Here is a 24,625-nt window from a genome sequence, read left to right on the forward strand (position 1 = left end):
TGTTCATTTAATCAATGTTGAAGCTGAAGAGCTATGAACTTTTTTGATTTGATAAGTACCTAATCATAGGCATATTTGATTGTTTGTGATGGATGCATGTTTATGTGTTTGTGTATGTATGTTTCTCGAAAATATTACTGAACCGATTACAATGAAATTTAGCACACATATACAGGGTTACTTGTAAAACACCAGCAACCTCTCAGGACAAGATAGCTAACATCATAAGTAACAACATTTGTTCTACGACTTTTGGCATAACGCAATACATTATTTTTAAATGATTTTTTAAAGTTTTTATTGTACTCTCCCAACATTTGTAAGTCTATGTTCTATTAATTATCGAAAGGACGACGCGATGCCTCCTTTCCCCTCTCGTTCGCTTCTTGTTTACGTAATTTTTGGGATGCGCGTAGAGTTTATAATATTCAAACGGAAAAATAAATGAATATTTTATATTTATTTTTGTATGAAAATAAAATCTAACAAATTATCAAAAGTCGTAGAACAAATGTTGTTACTTATGATGTTAGCTATCTTGTCCTGTGAGGTTACTGGTGTTTTACAAGTAACCCTGTATAGAGGGTAACTTGAATTAACACATAGGAAATCCTAAAGCTAAAGCTAAAGCTGCAGGAGCCTATAGTAGATATAGATTCATTGTTCGATGAATAGATATTATGTGAAAATCCATACCTTTTCAGTAATGTCGGTTTAAGCAAAAATAAGCATTTATTTATTAGAAACTAAAGTTATTATTAATGCGATAAGTCGAGGCGTTATCTATTTCTGAATAATTCAAAACAAATCGCAGAAATCGTATATTTAGTGTTTATTTCGTAGAATATACATTATTACTATCATTTCTTGGTAGATTGAAGTTTCGAAGCGTGGGTTTCTCCATTTCTTAATGTTTATTGTTTACTAGATTTCCACCCGCGGCTTCGCCCGCGTTTTCAAAGGAAAACCCGCATAGTTCCCGTTCCTGTGGCATTTCCGGGATAAAACCTATCCTATGTGTTAATCCAAGTTACCCTCTATATGTGTGCTAAATTTCATTGTAATCGGTTCAGTAGTATTTGCGTGAAAGAGTAATAAACACACACACATCCTCACAAACTTTCGCATTTATAATTAGTAGGATAGGATAGGACTATCAGTCCGCCCCGTCTTCGCCCGTGGTACACAGGTACACATATACAGCACTAAGCGATCACGTACATATAAAAATAACTAAAAAAAAAGGAAATTTTGTAGTCCTATCCTACTATACTAGTTACTCCTACTAATATTATAAATGCGAAAGTTTGTGAGGATGGATGTATGCGTATGTTTGTTACTCTTTCATTCAAATACTACTGAACCGATTACAATGAAATTTAGCACACATATAGCAGGTAACTTGGAATAACACATAGGATAGGTTTTATATCGGAAATCCCACGGGAACGGGAACTATGCGGGTTTTTCTTTGAAAACGCGGGCGAAGCCGCTGGCAGAAAGTTAGTATTTTTGTAAATATAAAATGAGCATCTTGGGAAAAACAATAATATTTTTTTCTTTCCTGGAATAAACTTGGAAATAATACCCATAGATTTCCACTTATGAAACCATTTTTGGCTATTCGGCGTAAAAGTCATGTTCAAAAAATAAAATTATGTTTGGTAGGTGAAGTGAAATAAAAATAATCTTATCTTATAGAATTTATTAAATTACAAATAATACTTGTGCATGTTTTCATATAATTAATACATATTTTACGGTCTTACTAATAAAATGTTACCCATTCGCTATGCAATGGATTATATAGTAATAGGCATGTCGAAAGATTTTCAAAACCTCTTCCATAATGTGTGTATACGTTTATTAAACAAGAAAAACCCTATATTTCGCTAATATACTTAAATTTAACGAAGATAAAAGCCATTTTTCAAAAAATATTTATTAACTGTGCTAAAACAGCTCACAGGTGTCATGGCGTAGGCGTGACGTCACTCTTACGTAAATACGTAATTATCTGTATGCATAGCGAAGTAAAATTAAACAAACATTTAATTATAAAGTGTTATAGAATCTAATTTCAAAGTTTATAAGTGGTGTGCAGTATTGCAATGTGAATCTACATAAAAATAATACCCAAAAAATTGTTAGTAATTGTTTAAAGTGAGAAAATAATATGAAATGATTGTATAAATTTGACGCAGAGAAACCCGAACCACATATTCGTGAATTCGCAATTATATTTCTGTTCTGAGTCGATAAAGCATACGTTAAAAAATAGAAAATAAATAAAAATGCGTATTCTTAACATATTCATAATAACAAAATATACCTGAGGCGAAGCTGTTTACAAAGACGTGACGTCACGCGTGTTTCAGTCAAGATGGCCGAATGCAGAATTTCAATGTTTTATTTTATTGATAATCTCATTAATCTTAATGTTTTTACTATTTCTAAGTGAATATTTTTAATTTATTTATTATAAATTTTCCCTTAAAAACACTAATTCGATCATTTATGGATACTGTCGTCATGCCTATTATTGCAATAACCTGTCTTGTTTTTATGATTGACGTTTCCTGTGAGCAAGAGCAGGACACAGCTATGGAAGAAAATGGTAGAAATTTATCCATTGTTTAACTTTTTATTATTAAGGCCGATAGGCAGCTATACAATAACAATCAGTTTGCGCAATTCGCATGAAGGCAATTACATATTAATACTACATTGTGTATTAAAACTTAAAAGTATATTTTAAATATAGTTTTATATGCAGATCAACAGAAAACATTAAATTTTTACGCTGAAAATCCTATTTCTTTGAATTATTACAAAAAATTACAAAAAATCAACATTTAAAAAAGAACTAGTTAATTTATATTAGTACAAAATAAGTCAAATATTCGAGATATATTTTAAAAATAAGTTATGTCAAAAAATAAGTGCTTCAACTTAAACATAAAACAACTTAAAAGTTAGTTCCAGTCTTGGAAGTGTTGCTTAAATGCAGTGGGTTCAATTCCTTCAACAACCTTTGAAATGTGTACCTGAAATTAAAAAAAAAATGTGTTAAATATTAAAAAATAGCACACGTGTCAGAAGTGAAACTTGTTTGGCAAGATTCAAAGATACCAAAATCGTCGCCTTACTCCATTAGGTGACGGTATTGCCATGACGCGACCTTGAAATTTTACTCTCAACGCGCCCAAAGAAGTTTCACTTCAATTAGGTACTATCATTTTATCATTATTAAGACCACATTAAAAGGTTTAGATAAATTACTGGCGCTCTGAAAGTGGCACATTGTATAGGAGACCTTATAAAAGCATTTAAAAGTAAAAATGTATAAATTTCAGACCCAATGATATTATAAGAAAAAGCGTAGATAGCTTATTAACGCTTCGTAAGTGTCACATCAAAGTGTGGCTAATTAGCCACATTACAGTTTCTTTTTCGCTCACGATGGTTGAATCATGCCATCTCGCTTTGACATCTAATCGTGTGTGCGTGTGTGCCGTTTGAAGATCGAATGTTGTGTTGGTTACCTATCTACACTTTTTTATATTTTATAATTTAGACTGTTACTACTATCATTGTTAATTATAAATAAATAAATAATTGTACATGCACAAAAATGTTATTAACTAGCTTTCAGCTCGCGGCTGCGCTCGCATAAAAAGAAAACCCGCACAGTTCCCGTTCCCCTGTGATTTCTGGGATAAAAACTATGTCCTGTCTCGGATTTCAAAATATCTAATTGTACAAAATTTCATCTAAATCAGTTCAATTTTTGAGGTATGAAGAAGAGACAGACAGACAAAGTTACTTTCTCATGTAATATTGAGTTGGGATTTAATATTATTAATAACTTACCCATGATGGATAATTGTTAACCTCCAAGTAATGTTGTGCTTTCTTCATGGCCTCTGATTTCTCCTGAAGTATGAAAAATATGTATTTGTTAAATTTTAACGTTAACATTTTTTATTTTTTGTATTTATTAATAGGTGAGAGATATTCTTGATGCTTTAAAGTTATATCACACCTTCTCTATGCATAAAATAATATATTATATGGTATGTTTGTATGTAAAAAGTATTTTACCGCCATTCACATTTTTATCAAAAAGTGAATGAAAATATTTAGTATTTTCTAAATCTAAAACAGTCACGAAATCGAAACGAAATCGAGAAGTTACCTGATGTATTTGTGATTTTATACGAATTATTATCGTAAAATACGGTTGTAATGAGCATTTATATGATATTTTAGAGGTAACTTCAGGATTTTTTTATCGAGCAAAATTTTTCCAATCATGTTTTGGAAACAGTCATCCCATCACACATACGTTCTGTAATACTATTTTTATATTAGAAATTTCAGTGCAAAAAAACTTCAATATTTTCAATTATAGCTCATAGATAACAGTCCATTTTGCCGATTTCACCTACTAAGGGCCCTAGTATTCAGTTTATTTCTATTTCAAACGAGAATATTCTCTTAGTTTACATCTAGATGGCGCTGTATGATGTTAAAGTTTTTTTTTTTAACTATAGTCTGTCCACTATAAGAATTGCTTTTTGACAGCTCGACGGGTGATACCAGAAGTGATGTTCAAAAGATTATCGATTGTGATACCATTTCAATTATAAATTCAAAATATTATCATAAATCGAATCAGGTACGTAAATTATAATTACAACGTAAACGTACTAATAAGATATGTAATAATAAGACCACATATCTATGCATTGTATGTTAAAACTAAACTAAACTAATATTTTATTATTTATTGGTTTCTATCTTACAATTTGGTTGTCTTTACGTTTAAATTATATAACATAATAGAAGAGTTTTTCTGTATCGGATATATTTTACAGAGTATTTCTATCGATTATTTTAATCTATCGACCCATCATTGAATAATTCTGTGTAGGCATCACTAAGTGGGCGGGACCTGTCCATGAAGTACGATAATTATTTGTATGACATTTTAACATAGACAATACAATTATACATAGGCGTGAAGCTGTCAAAAAGCAAATAATATAATGGACAGAGTATAAGTGTACAAATGCAACTAAATAATTATAATTTAGCTTTATACTGGTGATTGATTTACAAAATCAGTCAATCGGTTTTGGAGTTTATCTATTACAAACATACAAAAAAAATCATCTTTATTAAGTATATTAATGTAAATTAAATTAAATACTTACCGTTCCGTTTGATTTTTTTCCAATCCATACATAGATACTGCTTCCTGTGTCTAAGATGTAGCATTCCTAGAAAAATAAAACGGTTTTATAACATGATTTATTCCATATTAGTGGTTACATATGTTTTTTTTTATAAAAATCTAAAAACAATACATTGAATGTTTTAAAGACATATTATTTCTTAAATTATTCTTTTTTATTTTATTTTTTGTATTATAACTATGCTTAGTGTTCATTTTGATATTAATAAAGTGCGTAAGTATGTGCCGTGCACACGTGTCAGAAGTGAAACTTCTTTGGCAAGATTCGAAGATACCAAAATCGTCGTCTCACTCCATGACGTGACGGTATTGCCATGACGTGACCTTGAAATTTTACTCTCAACGCGCCTAAAGAAGTTTCATTTACCAATACCGTCACGTCATGGAGTAAGGCGACGATTTTGGTATATTGGATTTTGCCAAAGAAGTTTCACTTCGAACACGTGTGCACGGCACATACGCTCATTTTTTTATAATAATAATAATTTCTGTTGATTGTTGCAAATGTTATAAATAAACATGCTTTTTTAAACATGCTTTTTTGCCTTCCTCGATAAATGGGCTATCTAACACCTAAAGAATTTTTCAAATCGGACCAGTAGTTCCCGAGATTAGCGCGTTCAAACAAACAAACACTTCAACTTTATAATATTAGTATAAATATGACATACCTTAGTATCAAGTTGTTCTTTATTATATGGTCCAGATAATTTTTTGATCTCCATCTTGCCTGAACTGTCAGATATTTCATTTAATACCACTTCCTTGGCTTCGCCACGTTCAAAGTCCTGTAAACAATGTTAATAAAATTAATTTATCCTATCGATGTGTGTATGTTTGTTACTCTTTCACGCAAATACTACTGAATCGATTACAATGTTTAGCGCACATGTAGAGGGTAACTTGGATTAACACATAGGATAGGTTTTATCTCGGAAATCCCACGGGAACGGGAAATATGCGGGTTTTTCTTTGAAAACGCGGGCAAAGCCGCGGGCGGAATGCTAGTATTTATACATATAAACGTGGTTACAAATCCTTTGCTTATAATTTGAAGCAATAAATAAATTTGATATGATTCATCACCAACTTACGACGCGGTTGGCGCAGTGGTAAAGTAACTGCCTACTGAGCCGACGGTCCCGGGTTCGATCCCCGGTCAGGGTAAATATTTGTGTGATGAACTCAATTATTTGTTCTTGGGTCTGGGTGTTATTATCTATATATGTATTTATTAAATATTATATATTTATCGTCGCCTAGTGCCCACAACACAAGCCTTAATACAGCTTACTGTGGGCCTAGGTAGTTAAACTTTGCGGGAGCGATTTGACTTTTTTAAAAAAATAAAATTAAATTAAAATTAAACTTATTTAATTATTAACTATAACAAGTGGACGATTTGGAGTCACAAATGTTAATGCCAGAATTACATGCAATGATACAATCGATACCTTATTACGAAACAAATGTTTTTCAATAACTGCTATGCTTATGTTAAATTGCAAGAACTCTCCGGTGGTCTTGCTGAGGCCAGCGGAAAGCTATTGCTCAACCTAACACAGAGGGTTGGGGTGGATGCGTAACTCCTCCCTCCTTAAGTGCGAAATTATCGGTTTGTTCATTTTTAATAACTATCCGATGATTTCGCAGACATGTTACATTTAATATCTTATAACGAAGTAAGTAAAGTAAAAATAGAATTACAAGTACAAAGATTAAAAATAGAGACGTATAGCCTAAAGTAGTACTGAATCTAAAATTTCTTTCACTGTTAACCATTTCACTATCACTGAACACTGATTGCTTTAATATCGTTGACATATATTTAACTTCGTCCAAGTTGATGCCTCGCATATTGAGTACACGTGTACTGGATAATATTGGAGTTCTATTCACAGGTAATTGCGGCAAAACTATAATTTTCGTTGGTTCCACAGGATCATTCTCAGTGATTACTTGGTGAGGGCGAATCGTTATATTCTGGATCTCGATGCTACATGGTTCGTCGATGGTCATTATGTATGTGCCCACGACAGGATATTTGCTGACATCACCATTGCAAATTTGAGTCAGAGTATTTCTGTATTTTGAGAAAAGTATCCAACTTATAGGTGTGATTCTTTGAATTCTTACATTCTCTATATTGATTAGCTGTTGTTCGCAGTGCATTGGATTTCCTTCAAATTTAAGCAGTTGTTCTATGCAAGTAGTTTCAGGATATGGCGTTTGATTTTGTTCATCGCATAGAAATTGTTCTCCAGCAGCGAGCGATCGGCACGGTTTTACAATCGGTAAGTATTTCATCCCCTTTGCCAACAGGTAAGGATATTTAGGAAAAATAGAAAAGGTTTTACTATCGGATTCACGGTACATAGGTATAGAGTATAATTTGTAATAGTTATAAGTATAATTATCTGTAATTGGAACCTCCATTATGAACGTAATCTGGTTTTGTTTAATATACGATTTAACATTAATAGTTTCTTCTAGTTTTACTAAATTTGCCTCACTCGCTTTAAACACTAAATTTTCAGTTTGAGATATAAGAATTAAATGTTGCAACAGTTCAGTAGAATTAATAATACTTTGATGTAATATGGATACTTTACTAAATGCTAGAGCAGTCTCTATTTCTCCTAATTTTATAAAAATAGAACGAAAATTACTAACAAATAAATTTAAAAGGCTTACAACATAAGTAGTATAAACCCAATGATTATCCTTAGATGCTAATTCCTTAATCATAGATTCTACAATTTTTAAACGCTTATCTAATATATTAGAATTTTGATTTAAGACTTCAGTAGAATTGATAAAACTATCGAGCATTTTAGATATTAAGGTAATTTTATTTCTAATGATAGTCTGATCGTTTTCAAGTTTAGCTGTAAGTTTATCGTATCTAATTGCGTCACTATAGTCTAAATTTCCCGTTATAATTTTAATTAAGGAACCCAGAGGGTTGAGGATACCTCTTTTGACGCGTTTGTGTGGAACTAACTGTTCGTATTTCTGAACCGTTATGTCGCGAATATATTCAGCGTGATATTTTGCCACTTGAAAATCGTGTAAGTATGAAATATTCTTATTAATTAAACTATCGAATTCACTGTATTTGCTAATAATAAAATTTAAGTCATCATTTATCTTATCTAAATTTAAAACCTTAATTATAGTCCAATAGTCTGTTTGGAGATATGCTTGCCCTTCTTTCACAGGATAAATTCCCGGGTTATGTTGAAGAAGTTGTAGTTGAAGGGCCAGCGCGGACCTCATCACTATCAGCCAACACCACCTGCGGAGGGCGTTTTACATTTTTAATAGGGACCTTAGTCTTCCGTTTACCAATCTCTATCGGTATAACGTTCCTTGAACCTTGTCCTATAACCTTAGCTTTATGGAATCGCGGCTTATCCTTGCTTTTTCGCTTATTAACGTCTTTCGCAAATATAATTTTTCCTGATGGGAGACTGATTTGGTCTTCACCACCTCTCCTATCCTTTACCTTTTGCTTAGTTTCGATCATTTTCTCTGCTAAATGTTTATATAGAATCTTTAAACGTTTTGCATGGTCCTTAACCAATTGCTGTATATAATGCTGCTCGAAATCAGCGTTAAATAAGCTACCTGAATCCGTGTGACCAAATACGACTTCAAAAGGGGTTAAGCCCGTAACTGAATGAATGGAACTATTATAGGCAATAATTGAATACATCATTACTGATGCTGCATCCGTGCATTTCTCTTCATATTTCGCACATCTATAAATTTCACTAATGGTCGAATGTAAACGCTCAATTAATCCCATTGAATTAGGATTATTAGGTGAGCCGATATGAAGCTCAATTTTATGTAAATTCAAAAATTCTTTCATTAGCTCGTTGTTAAATTCACTACCGGGATCTGAACTAATCTTTCTAGGAGTGCCGTAAAATGAAAAATACTTCATGAGTGCACGCACTACCTCTGCCGTTGATCTATTGTCTATTGGAATGGCTTGACCTAACTTACTAAATGCGTCGATAATAGTTAAGTAATAATTTCCTTCTATCTGAAAAATATCAATAAATATTTCTTGGAACGGCGCGTCTTGTGTTTGAGTTAATTGTAAAATAGGTTTAAAGGGATTACGATCATACTTCATTTTACAACACGTTTCACAGGCATTAATAAGGGCTGAAATAGTTTCCTGCATATTGTGCCAAAAATAATTTCTACGTATACTTGCTAGAGTCTCTTTAATACCGCGGTGACACGTTTTGCCTTGATGGTGCTTTATTATAATAGCCTTTTGTTCCTTCTCATCTTCTATAAAAACTACACGCTCCGTACATTCAAATAACAATACTGTATCCTTTCTAAATAATTCTATGACAATGCTAGTGAACTGTTTGCGATGTTCATCATCTTCGAAATAAATGAAATACTTAACCTTTGGTTTAATATACTCTTTTAAAAATTGTTTTACTAGATCCTGGTTATTAGTAGGCAAGAAAACTTCTAAAACCTTTTGCTTTTCACGTGAAAGGTCGTGAACTTGCATTTCGTTCTTAAACCACGTATATACTAAAATTTGATTTGGTTTTGTGTCTATTGCTTCATGTAATATAGGTATACCGGACGATTCTACAATATTAGCTGAATGAACTGTATCCGATTTCGACGTTACAGATGGTGACCTGACTGGGTAGTCACAAGTTCTAGGAGAACTCATCGCCGATAGAGTTTCAGAGTCGGGAATAGATATCGTTTCACTAGAATCGCGTTCTGATATAGTAATTGTACTAGAGTCGTTACGCGTTCTTGGCCTATTGTCTCTATCGTCTATATTAACAACCATAGATTCGTTTTCGTTATCGGAATGCGTAGCGTTAACCCTAATTCTAGACAAAGCATCCGCGTTTAGATTTTGCTTCCCTTTCTTATAAACTATTTCATAATCATAGTCTTGGAGTCGAAGTCGCCAACGAGTCAGTTTACTACTTGTATCCTTTTGAGAGTTAAGCCATGATAAAGGTTTGTGATCTGTATATATCATAAATTTCTTACCATAAAGATAAGGCCTAAAATGTTTAATAGCCCAAACAATGGCTAGACACTCGCGTTCTATGGTGCTATAGCGTGATTCGGTGTCACTTAAGGTGCGGCTTGCATATGCAACGGGTTTATCGCCTCCAATGGGGCCCTGTGATAATACTGCCCCTAACGCAACATTAGACGCATCAGTCGTTAAGATAAAAGGTTTTTCAAAGTCTGGGTATTGCAAAAGTGGTGCATTCGTTAAGAGTTCCTTACATCTATTGAATGCGTCTATGTAATTTTTATCTAAAATGATTTTATTCCGTTTTTTCAGGCAAGATGTTAAGGGCTTCGTTACATGTGCAAAATCTTTAATAAACCGTCTATAGTATCCTGTAAGACCAAGGAAGGATTTGATCTCAGTAGTTGTTTTGGGTATCGGGTAATTAAGTACCGCAGTAATTTTATCGTCATTAGGTTTCAGTCCGTCTTTAGTAATAGTATGTCCGAGGTAAATTACTTCTTTTCGTAAAAATTCAGATTTGTCTAGTTGTACCTTTAAGTTTGTCTGTCTGAGTCGGTCAAAAATGGTTCTTAATTTTAATATATGTTCATCTAAGCTAGAGGAGAATACAATTACGTCATCCAAGTAGACCATGCAATGTATTCCCTGTAGCCCTCTTAATATATTGTCCATTGCTCTCTGGAATGTAGCAGGAGCTGTTTTTAGGCCAAATGGCATTCTAAGGAATTCATAGTGTCCATACTGAGTGCTGAAGGCTGTTTTCTTAATGTCTCGCTCGTCTACCTCAATCTGATGATAACCACTTGCTAAATCAAGTGTAGTGAAGTAGAGGCTCTTACCAAGTTTGTCCAGTAAGTCAGTAATATTAGGAAGTGGATAACGGTCGTCAACAGTCACGTCATTAAGCCTTCGATAATCAACTACCATACGCCATTTAACTAATCCGGAAGCATCGCGCTTCTTCGGAACTAAATGAACTGGAGCATTCCACGGGGAATGTGATTCTCGTATTACATTGTCTTGAAGTAATTTTTCGACTTGTCTATTAATTTCATCTGCTTGCGCAGGAGCCTGTCTATACGGTCTAACAAAAATCGGGTCTTCGTTTTTGGTATTAATTTTATGTTTAACTTCGTTTGTAAAACTTAATGGGATTTGTTCGCAATAAAATATGTCCCTATATTCGTGACATAGGGCGAATATCTTATTACGCTCTATTTCGCTAGTGTGGTCAAGTCTCAGCTTTGATAAATTATTTTTGAGTAATTCGTCATCTTCGTTGTCGTTGTGTTTGTCGTTATGTACAAAGTTACAATCGGAAGGGTCTGATGTTTGAAGAGGTTCGTTAATTTTCAGAGTCATGGGTGATTCTACGCTATTCTGGATTATTGTTGTCGCATAGCCATTATTACAGTTAACTAGTGCTGAGGGCATTCTTACTCCGGGTTTAAATTCTTTAAAGTCGATTACTGCAACACCTGAGTGAAGGTCGGTAGGAATTTTTACCTTCTGTTCACATCGGGGTGGCAAGTGGATAATATAATCTAAGTTATTATGAATGATGGGGATGTCTGTGTTCCTGGTTCTCAGTAGCAAATGTTTCAGGTCAATTATTGCGTCTATTTTTTTTAGTAGGTCATTACCAATAAGTCCGTCATAGCGTTCGTCTACGCCATACAAATGAAATTTGTGGTCGTCAGGGGTATTTAACGTTGGAAAAAGCGGAATTTCTATAACTTCGTCATGTTGACTGGATGCATGGGTGCTTATAACTTTAAAGGGTTCATATTTTATAAAATTCGGAAAATATTGATAGGCAATTCGGGGGCTGATGAATGATCGCGTGCTCCCAGTATCAATCATAAATTTGGAATTAATTTCAGGAATATAAATGTGTGGCAATTTCAGATTTGGATCGCAATTTAATTCTATGATTTCTCCTTTGTAGAGGCTTCCGTTTGAAAATTTTCTTCATCTGACGGAGGCACATTAATGTCTTCAGTATCGTCAGTGGGTATATAAATATCATTCTCATCGTATTCGTAATTCGTATAGTCGTAAGGATTATAGTCATAGTAATAATTGTCATATAGTAAATTGTCATTATGTATGTCGGTTTCATTCAGTCTAAAACCTTGCTGAGTTATTTGCGGTCGAGGGGGTGCCGTCCTCATGGAAACGTCAGTAGACTCAAAGCGGTTATTTTGAGGAGGTCCTTGACCGAAATGCTGTGGCTTCATACCAAAAGTTTGAGGGGGCCTATAACCAAGTTGTGGGTTTTGATTAAATGTAGGCCTATAACCAAATTGTGGATTTTGATTTAATGTTGGTCTATAACCAAATTGTGGATTTTGATGGAATGAAGGCCTATACCCGAACTGTGGGTTTTTATTAAACGGTGGCTTATAACCAAATTGTGGATTTTTATTAAACGGTTGTTGGGGTGTGAATTTAAAACCAAATTTTTGAGGTACATTTGGTGTCCCAAAATTAAATCTTTGTTGAGGATTTTGTAAAAATTGGGGCACCGTTGTATTATTATGGGTACGATTGCGCGACTGATATTGTTCGTGAAAATTAACTTCTTCTAACACAACTTCTAGAGCCTGTTCTAATGTATTAGGCGATTTTAGTCTAACAATTCGCACCATGTTTTCGGGCAAATTATACAAGAAAACGTTCAGGGCTGTATGATTATAAATCGCAATTTTCGCGCGTTTAATTTCCGTATCTACCGATAAATTAACCTTCGATATTAGTAACGATCTAATATTCTGTATCCTATTGCAAAATTCAAGATAACTTTCCCCGGATTTTATTTTACAGGACTCAAGAGAGATTTTTATGCAATCCTCAGTGCGCGGATCGCCAAAATGTTGTTCCAGTAATTCTTTTAGCGCCGGCCAAGTATTAATATCTTCGCGCTCGGATAATAACGCGGCGGCATCGCCTATTAATCTACTAGTTATGGCATGTAAAACGTAAATATTCTGCTCTTCATGCCCTCTAAATTTATTAATTATATATTCACATTTTCGAAAGAATAAATTCAAAATTCTTTTGTCTCCACCAAAAAGAGGAATAAGCTTTAACATATCACTCGGAATTGTTATTACGTTTACGCTTTCCATGTTAAATAAGTACAGAGTAATTAAAGTTCTGAAGTCTTTAACCAATTACAATAATTTCGAATTATAAAAATCACACACACAAAAATCAATTAAAAACACGATATAATAAAAAGTCTTAAAATATAGCACAAAAAAAATATATGTTATCAATCACTATAAAAATTAAAACTTGAAATAAGTAATTATAAAATCACATATAAAATATAAAAATTATTAATTGAATTACGATCGATTTTGAGATCAATTAAATCAATTAATATTAATATTCCTTTATGCAAAAATCATTTAATTTTCTAATTTAAAACTTTTAATTAAGTTACACTCTATAGTTAATTAGTCTGTGCAGAGTTTTATGCAAGACAATTTCTTAGAATTAAATACGATATTTCTTACGTATAACTAACTAATTACTGATTTAATAGAATTTCATATTAAAACCAGATCCGTTATAATGCGAGACGTTCAATCCCAAAATAACAGTTAAAAATAGTTAAAAGTCAAAATTACACTCTCGTGAAAAGGATATAGGAATATATCAGAAAGGATGGCAAAAAGTTTTACTCACCAACCGATCGTCGATCCCATGTCCTCGTCGTGGTCGTTTAACAAATTTATTTCGGTTCTTTTAGGATAGCACGGCCTTTATAGCAATGTTCTAGGGCTAATTTTGAAGACCTCTAGACATGCAGACCTTATATGGCTATCCTACCGGCTGCGCCAGTTAAACTTTGCGGGAGCGATTTGACTTTTTTAAAAAAATAAAATTAAATTAAAATTAAACTTATTTAATTATTAACTATAACAAGTGGACGATTTGGAGTCACAAATGTTAATGCCAGAATTACATGCAATGATACAATCGATACCTTATTACGAAACAAATGTTTTTCAATAACTGCTATGCTTATGTTAAATTGCAAGAACTCTCCGGTGGTCTTGCTGAGGCCAGCGGAAAGCTATTGCTCAACCTAACACAGAGGGTTGGGGTGGATGCGTAACTAGGTCGATTTGTGTAATAATGTCCTATAATATTTATTTATTTATTTATTTATTTATTATTATTTACTTACCTCATCATCACCACCGTCTTCAGCATCAGATACTGAATCTTGATCACCATCACCGAGTTTCTCGAAGAATTTGTTCAAATCTCCCTCATTCGAGTATGGGTCTGAAAAAGTATTAGAAAGAAACTTAGAAAGAAAACAATATAATTCAATTACATATATTATTAGATAAAAAAAAACCTTGAGATGAATTTTCAAACTAGAAATCAAAACCTTCAGGGTACTTCCTGTGAATGCTTGAAATGTACGAAGTAATGTCTTATAGTACAGATAATGAAAATTTGTGAAAAGGCATAAAAAGAATAACCACGCGTTATTCATAATCTTCTTCTTATATATAAAAATGAATCGCAAAATGTGTTGGTAAGCGCATAACTCGAGAACGGCTGAACCGATTTCGATAATTCTTTTTTTATTATATTCCTTGAAGTACGAGGATGGTTCTTATGTAGAGAAAACGTAAAAATGTACCACGGGCGAAGCCGGGGCGGACCGCTAGTTCATAATATATTGAATCTGATACAAGAACTACGCGTTATTAGATCTGATACAAGAACCACGCGTTATTGAATCTGATACAAGAACCACGCGTTATTGAATCTGATACAAGAACCACGCGTTATTGAATCTGATACAAGAACCACGCGTTATTGAATCTGATACAAGAACCACGCGTTACTGAATCTGATACAAGAACCACGCGTTATGCGAAAATATATATAAAAAAAAAACTAAATTTAAACTCACCAATAATCTCAATATTGCCTCTCCCGCTATGATCCTGGTCTCTAATCTGATTGGCCACAGATATAGCCTTCAAACGTTCCACGCTTTTTGCCTTTTCACCAACATATAAGAAGATATCGTGGTCCACGTCTAGGATGAAACAATCGCCCTTGTTCATTGATTTCACTGTTGCTTCTACCTGAAATGTTTGTATAATAATAATAGTTAAAAAAACTAAAACACACGCTTTTTATAGAAAACCGAACTAAAAAATAGAAAATTTTATCAAATTTGTGTATTGTCATCGGTCCTCAATAAATCTAGAAAGTTTGAACGAAATCTGGCCGTTTAAAGTGGGTCAAAATCGCGCCCAAAGAAGTCGGTTACAAACAAACATACAGGTGAAGCTAATATAAAGCGTGTAAAAATTATTGAAGTGAAACTTCTTTATCGGGGTTGGAAAAAAATTTGGTGTAACATTTTTTCGTTACGCGTGACATTTTTCCGTTACGCGCAAATTTTTTCTTATCCCTACCACGCCTGATTCGACGTATTTCTGTAAAGTTGCATATAGTAAATTATTTTTTGAAAAATAAGGTCATAAAGAAGTTTCACTTCTTACGTGTGTATACTAGTACACGCACACATTTTTTTGTTTATTGTACACTATATTTACACTGGACGGATAAGTTTTATTTACACTAATTATTATAAAGATTTCATTGTTTGTTTGAATGGAATAAACTCCGAAACTACTGGACCGATTTCAAAAATTCTTTCGGTGTTAGATAGCCCATTTATCGAAGAAGGCTATAGGCTATATATCATCACGATAAGACCAACAGGAGCGGAGCCACATACAAATAATAGTATTTGATTTGAATAAACATCAAGTCATATATAATCACAATATGATACATAATTATATATTAGTATAGGAATTGGAGATCTTATTTTAAGGGCTGATTTTTCAATCCTTGGTTAAAACTTATTCGTCGATTAATACCCGTATTTGAGAGTTTACGTGACATTTTAATATTATCGTGTAATACTTTATTGGACGGATAAGTTTTATCCAAGCATTGAAAAATCGGCCCTAAATGAAGTATGTATAAATAAACATATACCTGTCTCACTCGCACGTTCCTCTTTCCCTTGATTTGGAAGAGTCGCTTCTCAGCGCCAGCATTTACGGTCACATGGTTGAAACCTGATGCATGGCCTCCATCCAAGTACCTTATGGCTGAAATAATAATACTCTTTATTAATATGTAGGGAACATTTAGTAATATTTTTTAAGCTAGCGCCTTGAGCGCGGGGACCGAATCCAGAAATTCCGTAACGAAAAAACCTCACGCTCCCCACGGGGACGGGCGCGGAGGTGTGGCTTGAAGGCATAGCATGCAATAGCTTTACCGCGGCAGTCCCCGAGTGACACACGTCTTTTTTTTTAGAATATTACTTTTTCAAGGGAAAACTACTAAACAGAATTGATAAAACTTGGCAGTGATGTAGCTTTTGTACCAAAATAACACATGTGGAAATACATCTTTCCTAAGGGTTCGACCGCAGGTAAATCCGCGCTGCATAGCTAATCACTACCTATCACTAGGTACCTTCATAGCATAAAACCACCATAAAACAAAGTCGCTTTCTCTCTCCCTATGTCCATATAGTATATACGTATGTCTTTAATTTAAATCTATGCAACGGATTTTGATGCGGTTTTTGAAGTGAAAACTTCTTTAGCGGCGTTGAGCACTTTTTCTGTAATGAGTATAAAATCTTAAACTCGCGTCAGGACACGTGACCTGATCGAAAAAGCGTAAGACGGATGGATATCAAACATGCTCAACGTTAATAATCAAGTTTTCACTTCTGCCGGCACTCCCGGAGTGCAACCCGTCTTTTTTTTAATAGATAGAGTGGTTCTCGAGAAAGGTTATCTATACTAATAATAAGTATTATAAAGCCGAAGAGTTTGTTTGTTTGTTAGATAGCCCATTTATCGAGGAAGGCTATAGGCTATATATCATCACGCTAAGACCAACAGGAGCGGAGCAATGCAAAATGAAACCGCGGGGCACAACTAGTACCTAGTATATAATGTATTAAGTTTTAAAAAATGTTAAATAAATTTTTTTCCAACCCCGATAAAGAAGTTTCACTTGAAAAATCACCTGTATGTTTGTATGTACCATCTTACGCTATATATTATTATAATTGTTCCTCATTTCACGTTCACGTTCATTTTTTATCTGATAGATGTGATTGTAAGACGGGCGAAGCCGCGAGAGGAACGCTAGTAAGTTTATAAATAATTTTTCGTCACAGTTTACACATTTTGTAACCCAAGAACGACAGAATTTTAATGACTTATGGTTCGTTGGACTTTTACGCTTGGTGGTCGCTTAAAACTTACATAGGCCGTCTATTTTTGTAAGATTTTAGTATATCCGGAGCGTCGTTGAATAAAAATTAATCCCTATTTCCCTTGGTCATGAGTCATGACATCACGCGTGAACAGCTGGACCGATTTCGATAATTATTTTTTTGTTGCATTGTTATTGAAAGAAAAACTTTTTTTTTCACTGTATTTGATATTTTGTTTTATAGCATCTTATAGTATAGAAAAAATTCGAACACATGGAACACAATTGTTTAAAAATTTCTCAAATTGCTCTGTTATTTTTACTAGATGTTTTTTTTTATTTCATGCCTTTTTCAACTCGCGCGAAGATAGGACGTTTAAAGTCTACCTGGTTCAAAATACCCCAAGAACTGCCTCGACTCGTAACCCTGGGACTCTCTATGCTGCACAGCATCCCCATGGAACTGCTGATCATCAAGGTTCACCGTCAAAATGGCCGCTGCCCCTGCTTCGTCCTGGCTCGTTTTGGCGCCAAGCCAGAAGTGGATATCCCATGTTAGTGTTGATGTGCCTGTCGTCTGAAATTTTACGATTTTTATATAATAAAGGAGAAATACATACATACGCATACCATACATTCACACACACACGCAAATAAACACACGCACACACAGGCGTGTGCAATGAGTAATGTAATGAGAGTAATGAGCAGTATTGAAATAGTATGACACAGAAGCACAAAAATGGTGGTCCACAAAGTCGGTATTTATATTTTTTATTTTCCGACAATTTCCGAGGTAAATTTGGTCATTTGATTTTGTACGGCACCTGTGTCATATTATTTCAATACTGCTTTTAATCCATTATTCCGCAACGCCGTACAAAAATCATGGAGACAAGGGGAAAAAATCTCTTCCTGTACTTTCGAATTCTCATCTGCACTCAGTTGGACAGCTTACAAGGGACGGCATAGTGCTGAATCTTATTATTTTATGCTCTTACATCGTTCTAGATAGGTCACCTGGTGGTTCAAATGACCCTTAACTTTTTCAACATGGGCCTTTGTCTATCTAATAAAACTACATTTCACTGTCGAGGAAAAATAAAGCACTCAATTGTATTTATTCTTTTTTGAAATCGGTTGAAGTATTTATCACAATGAGCTGTTTAGATGAATCAGACGTTGAGTGTCTAATTATACTGTTTTTTTTCTAATTATAAGTAATTAGTAGGTACAAGTAATATAAAACATCCTTGACCAATGATTCATCTAATGTCTAGATTTTATCCGACTGTGCTAGAAGGAGTTATGTTTTTAGAATCAATATACTTAACTAAGTATGTAAATTATACCTATGGAGGAAAACTAATTATTTTAACATACTGTTGTATCTGTCTTTCCCTATGTATGCTTAGATGTTTAAAACTACGCAACGGATTTTGATGCAGTTTCTTTTAATAGACAGATTGGTTCTTGCGGTAGAATTTAGTACCTACGTTGTAAAGTTTAGGACATAGCAAAGCACGAGAAAGCTATGCCATGCCCACGTCCATTATCATTTTCTTTGTCATTTTCATTTTCATTTTGCAATAATTTGAAGCCTAATAGATTTTTTACATATAAATAAAAAAAAATCTCCAGTCTATTACGCAATACGCTATATTGACATTTGATAGTAAGAAATCCATACTAATATTATAAATGCGGAAGTAACTGTTTGTCTGTCTGTTACTCAATCACGCCTTAACTACTGAACCAATTTGCATGAAATTTGGTAAAGAGATATTTTGATACCCGAGAAAGGACATTAGGCTACTTTTTACCCCGTGACATAGGATAGGTTTTATTCCGGAAATCCCACGGGAACGGGAACTATGCGGGTTTTTCTTTGACTGCGCGGGCGAAGCCGCGGGTGGAAAGCTAGTATTTGATAATTGAATAAAAAATTCTTACCTTTAAAACTATGTATGAGTCGCCAGAATAAAAATTCCCATATTGATGTTTAGGTACTGGAACCGGCTCGAAATCCTGAAAACATAAATAATTTAAATAAAATATCTATTATCTACATAATTATGGTATTTGAGGCTTAATTTATATTAAAACACAAGGATGATGCAATCACTTTTATTTCACACAACAAACTGACACACGATCGGTGACATTATTTTTATCTACCCTCACTCATATACTACAATAATACATATACAAATAATCATAATAAAAGTCTATGTATGTTGCTGGAATTCCACTTCTTGACATATTTTATACACTAGCTGTGCCCCGCGGTTTTACCCGCAATGCTCCGCTCCTGTTGGTCTTAGCGTGATGAGATATGCCTATAGCCTTCTTCGATAAAAAAGCTATCTAACACGGAAATAATTTTTCAAAACGGACCAGTAGTTCCTGAGATTAGCGGTTTCAAACAAGCAAATAAACTCTTCAGCTTTATAATATTAAGTATTACATACATTTACATTTTACGATTTAGTTACATACAATAGAAAGAAAGAAAAGACATTTAATTCAACACACATGAAAAACAATAGCTTCAAAAACACTACTTTTAAGCTATTGCATAGCTTCTATCGCGGACCTTGAGCGTTGGGACCGAATCTAGAAATTCCGTAACGAAAAAACCTCACGCTCCCTACTCTGACGGGCACGGAGGTGTGGCTTGAAGGCATGCTATGCAATAGCTTTACCGCGGCAGTCCCCGAGTGACACACGTCTTTTTATTTGATTTTCATTTATTCAAATTTCACATTGTTTATACGTCAAATTCCCACAGTGTTCTAGAAATATCTTCAAATAGATCTCAAATCCGACATTTTAATTCACTGGCGTTGAAACATTATCTTTCTTGTTTATTTTTGGTTGTGTGTAGGCGTAACGCATAAAAACTATTTACTAACAATGTGGAATCCATAGAAATCTAAATAACAAGACACTAGAAGTCGTAAGCGTGCGTGACCTTGTCGCCACTCAGGTGATGTTCACATCACCAGTGCATTCGTCACTGTTCAGTTGCTCTGGAGACGTATGAGTGTATACATGGTGTGTTTCAGCAATTCCCATTGCGGAAATTCTTCCACAAGTTGTAATTATACTTATAAAGGAATAATATTTCATCGGAAAATATTTTTTTTTAGAAATAATGCCGTTTTTCCTTAAAATTATAGAATATTTACAAGTATTACGAGTGTCACCATAGTAATCGAAATAACAATGAATGACACAGTCGACCATTCTTATTATCACGTTTGTTCGTATTGGAGCAAAAAGTCTCATATACTTAGGGATGTTATTCTAAAATAAACCGTAAATTCGTGCGTTAGGATACATATTCAAAAGCTTAATTTAATAGTTAAGTTAGTTTTCACTAAAATCAAGCTGTCCAATAAAAGGCATAGTTTACTTGTGTGTACTGTTTAGCTTTCGGTTTGAATGTGTTGATTTTGGCGACAGCGGTTTTCATACGAATTATGACATTACAGCACTTCTATGTGTCTTGTTATTTAGATTTCTATGGTGGAATCTCACTGTTTTCAATTGAAAATTTATAAGACTAGCTTTTTGCCCGCGGCTTCGCCCGCTTGGTGTAAAACTTAAGAATTTATATAAAACCTTTATAATTTATATTATATTTCTCAAAAAAAAAACAGCGTGTGTGCCGAGCACGCATGTGTCAGAAGTGAAACTTCTTTGGCAAGATTCAAAGATACCTAAATCGTCGCTTTACTCGTTGTCGTGACGGTATTGCCGTGACGTGACCTTGAAAATTTACCCTAAACACGCCTAGAGTCGTTTCACTTCAAAAGTATAAAAAAACACGCGACAAGAATTCTTATCTTCTTTATATATAAAAACTAGCGGTCCGCCCCGGCTTCGCCCGTGGTACATATGAAAAATAGATGTTGGCCGATTCTCAGACTTACCCGATATGCACAGAAAATTTCATGAGAATCGGTCCACCCGTTTCGGAGGAGTATGCAGACTAACATTGTGACACGAGAATTTTATATATAAGATGAATCGCAAAATGTGTTGGTAAGCGCATAACTCGAGAACGGCTGAACCGATTTCGATAATTCTTTTTTTATTATATTCCTTGAAGTACGAGGATGGTTTTTATGTAGAGAAAACGTAAATATGTACCACGGGCGAAGCCGGGACGGACCGCTAGTATATTATATAAACTCATGAAATAGGTAGGTTCCTATCCTTCCTTCCTACTAATATTATAAATGCGAAAGTTTGTGAGGATGGATGTAAAAGTGTATGTATGTATGTTTGATACTCTTTCACGCAAATACTACTGAACCGATTACAATTAAATTTAGCACACATAATATAGAGGGTGACTTGGATTAACACATACGATAGGTCACGGAAAATTCTACGGGAATAGGAACTATGCGGGTTTTTCTTTAAAATAATAATAGTTTAATAAAACTAAAAAAACACGCTTTTTATAGAAAACCGAACTAAAAAAAAGAAAATTTTATCAAATTAGTGTATTGTCATCGGTCCTCAATAAATCTACAAAGTTTGAACGAAATCTGGCCGTTTAAAGTGGGTCAAAATCGCGCCCAAAGAAGTCGGTTACAAACATACAAACATACAGGTGAAGCTAATATAAAGCGTGTAAAAAGGGGGAAGTCGCTGGCGGTAAGCTAGTATTTATGTATATGTACCTATAGCATTAATTATTGAAAATTGATAAAACCTCATTATTTAAATTAATTGATAACATTGATAAATAAAAATTAATATAATTTAGGTATATGCATTATGGTGCTATTTCTGTATTAATAACATGTATATTATTAGCTACATGATTAATTAAAATTATAAATGCGCCAATGTTTATTTCTAAATTTCCTTCTAAAAATGAAATTATGCTACTAGCTTTCCGCCCGCTGCTTCACTCGCGATTTCAAAGTAAAACCCGCATAGTTCCCGTTCCTGTGGGTTTTCAGGGATAAAAGCTATCCTATGTGTTAATCCAAGTTACCCTCTATATGTGTGCTAAATTTCATTGTAATCGGTTCAGTAGTTTTTACGTGAAAGAGTAACAAACATCCATACATCCATACATCCTTACAAACCTTCGCCTTTATAATATATATTAGATATTAGATATTAGATGCTACTAGCTTTCCGCCCGCTGCTTCACTCGCGATTTTAAAGTAAAACCCGCATAGTTCCCGTTCCTGTGGGTTTTCAGGGATAAAAGTAGGCTATGTCTTGTTCTGGGTATTCAGCTACCTATGTACCAAATTTCACTGTAGGTAATCGGTTCAGTACTATTTGCTTGAAAGAGTAACAAACATCCTTCCATCCATCCATCCATTCTCACAAATTTACGCATCTATATTATCTATATCCATACTAATATTATAAATGCGAAAGTAACTCTGTCTGTCTGTCTGTTACTCAATCACGCCTAAACTACTGAACCAATTTGCATGAAATTTGGTATGGAGATATTTTGATACCCGAGAAAGGACATAGGCTACTTTTTATTGCGAAATATGTACCACGGGCGAAGCCGGGGCGGACCTCTAGTATTATATAAAACTCAAAGGTGACTGATATAGTGATCTATCAACGCACAGTCCAGACCACTGGACGTATCGGGCTGAAATTTGGCATGCAGGTAGATGTTAGGACGTAGGCATCCGCTAAGAAAGGATTTCCCGAAATTCTTGCGGGAACGGGGAAAAACGGGGATGCACGGACAAAGTCGTGGGCGGAAGCTAGTTTATAATATTAGTATGATGTTTATGTTAATAGATAATGATATTACCTCAACTCTCCAAATCTCCAAACCCGCTACCTTCCCGGAATTAGCAAAAGCTCGGTGCACTTCAGGCATTCTGAAAATAATAAATAATTTAAATAATATAATATATAAATCTAATTATTATGGCCGATTGCTCCGGCGTAGCTCGATCTCACTTGCGATAAATTGTCTATATCTATACTTATTTTTAACTCGCAGTGCTCTGCTCCTGTTGGTCTTAGCGTGATGCGTCAATGCGTGTAAAACCGCGGAGCAAAGCAAGTTATTAATATTTTAGTTTAAAAAATGCGCTAACGACTAAACTCATGAAATTATTGTATCGTCACCGATCCTTGATAAGTGTACAAAGTTTGAATTAAATCTGTCCGTTTAAGGGCTGATTTTTCAATGCTTGGATAAAACTTATTCGTCGAATAATGTATAAAACTACCATTTTAAAAACGTATTCTAATTGCCCGTATTTGACAGTTTACGTGACATTTTATTATTATCGTGTAATACTGTATTGGACGGATAAGTTTTATCCAAGCATTGATAAATCGGCCCTTAAGTGAGTCAAAATCGAGTGTAAAGGAGTCGGTTACATACAAACATACAGGTGAAGCTAATAAATGCGTGTTAAAAACCATGTGAGTGCATTAATTGTAGTACTTGTACGAGTATGTTAATACTGATAATGTTTGCAAACAAAGATAACCATTCTTTTCACAAGAGGTGTTTTGTTGCGGCAAAACAACGAAAAATGAATTAATAAAAACATACCTATATTTTTGAAATTAAAAAAAGACGGTGTTTATTTGTATTTAATGGAATTAAAATATAAATTTATAAATTATGTATAGCCATAAATTTGGTATTGCACTTGTCGTTTATTTAATTTTTTTCTTAGCGCTAAGACTGGCTTTGATCAAAAAGTTATTTACTCATTCAGTACCTATAGTTAATAGCACAGACTAATTAATTAATTAATAGTATTCACTATATTAATGTCTGTGCTCATACACTAAATCAATGAATAGAAAGAAAGAACGTACAAATTGAAGCTTAGTACTCAGATAAATAGTCCATGTGCGTATGTAATTGAGAATGTATTATGATGTATTTTCAATCTATTTTTGTCATGAATTTCTTTCAGATCCGATCATCCATCCATCTTCATAAGCTTTGCCATTTATCATAGTAAGATACGATCGCAATATCAAATAGTTGCGGA

At 34.0% G+C, this 24,625-nt stretch overlaps 1 protein-coding gene across 1 annotated transcript in view; it reads right to left on the minus strand.

Annotated features, from left to right (window-relative positions):
- Positions 1–2,544: 2,544 nt before the first annotated feature.
- The window catches only part of LOC149895447 (gelsolin-like), a 29,660-nt gene continuing 7,579 nt past the window's right edge, over positions 2,545–24,625 (minus strand). Inside the window, exons 2-11 of the mRNA XM_090119111.1 lie at positions 23,416–23,485; positions 19,557–19,631; positions 17,991–18,180; positions 16,359–16,474; positions 15,253–15,430; positions 14,509–14,609; positions 5,932–6,048; positions 5,220–5,285; positions 3,874–3,936; positions 2,545–3,047 (exon numbers count right to left, since the gene is read on the minus strand). Coding sequence (XP_089975237.1) covers positions 2,976–3,047; positions 3,874–3,936; positions 5,220–5,285; positions 5,932–6,048; positions 14,509–14,609; positions 15,253–15,430; positions 16,359–16,474; positions 17,991–18,180; positions 19,557–19,631; positions 23,416–23,484 — 1,047 coding nt within the window. The 5' untranslated portion in view covers position 23,485 and the 3' untranslated portion in view covers positions 2,545–2,975. The remainder of the gene's footprint in view (positions 3,048–3,873; positions 3,937–5,219; positions 5,286–5,931; positions 6,049–14,508; positions 14,610–15,252; positions 15,431–16,358; positions 16,475–17,990; positions 18,181–19,556; positions 19,632–23,415; positions 23,486–24,625) is intronic.

Source organism: Colias eurytheme, chromosome 31, assembly GCF_061535395.1.
Source record: "Colias eurytheme isolate Ceu_HAF_F1 chromosome 31, ilColEury1 Martin Lab GWU primary, whole genome shotgun sequence".
Classification (NCBI taxonomy): domain Eukaryota; kingdom Metazoa; phylum Arthropoda; class Insecta; order Lepidoptera; family Pieridae; genus Colias; species Colias eurytheme.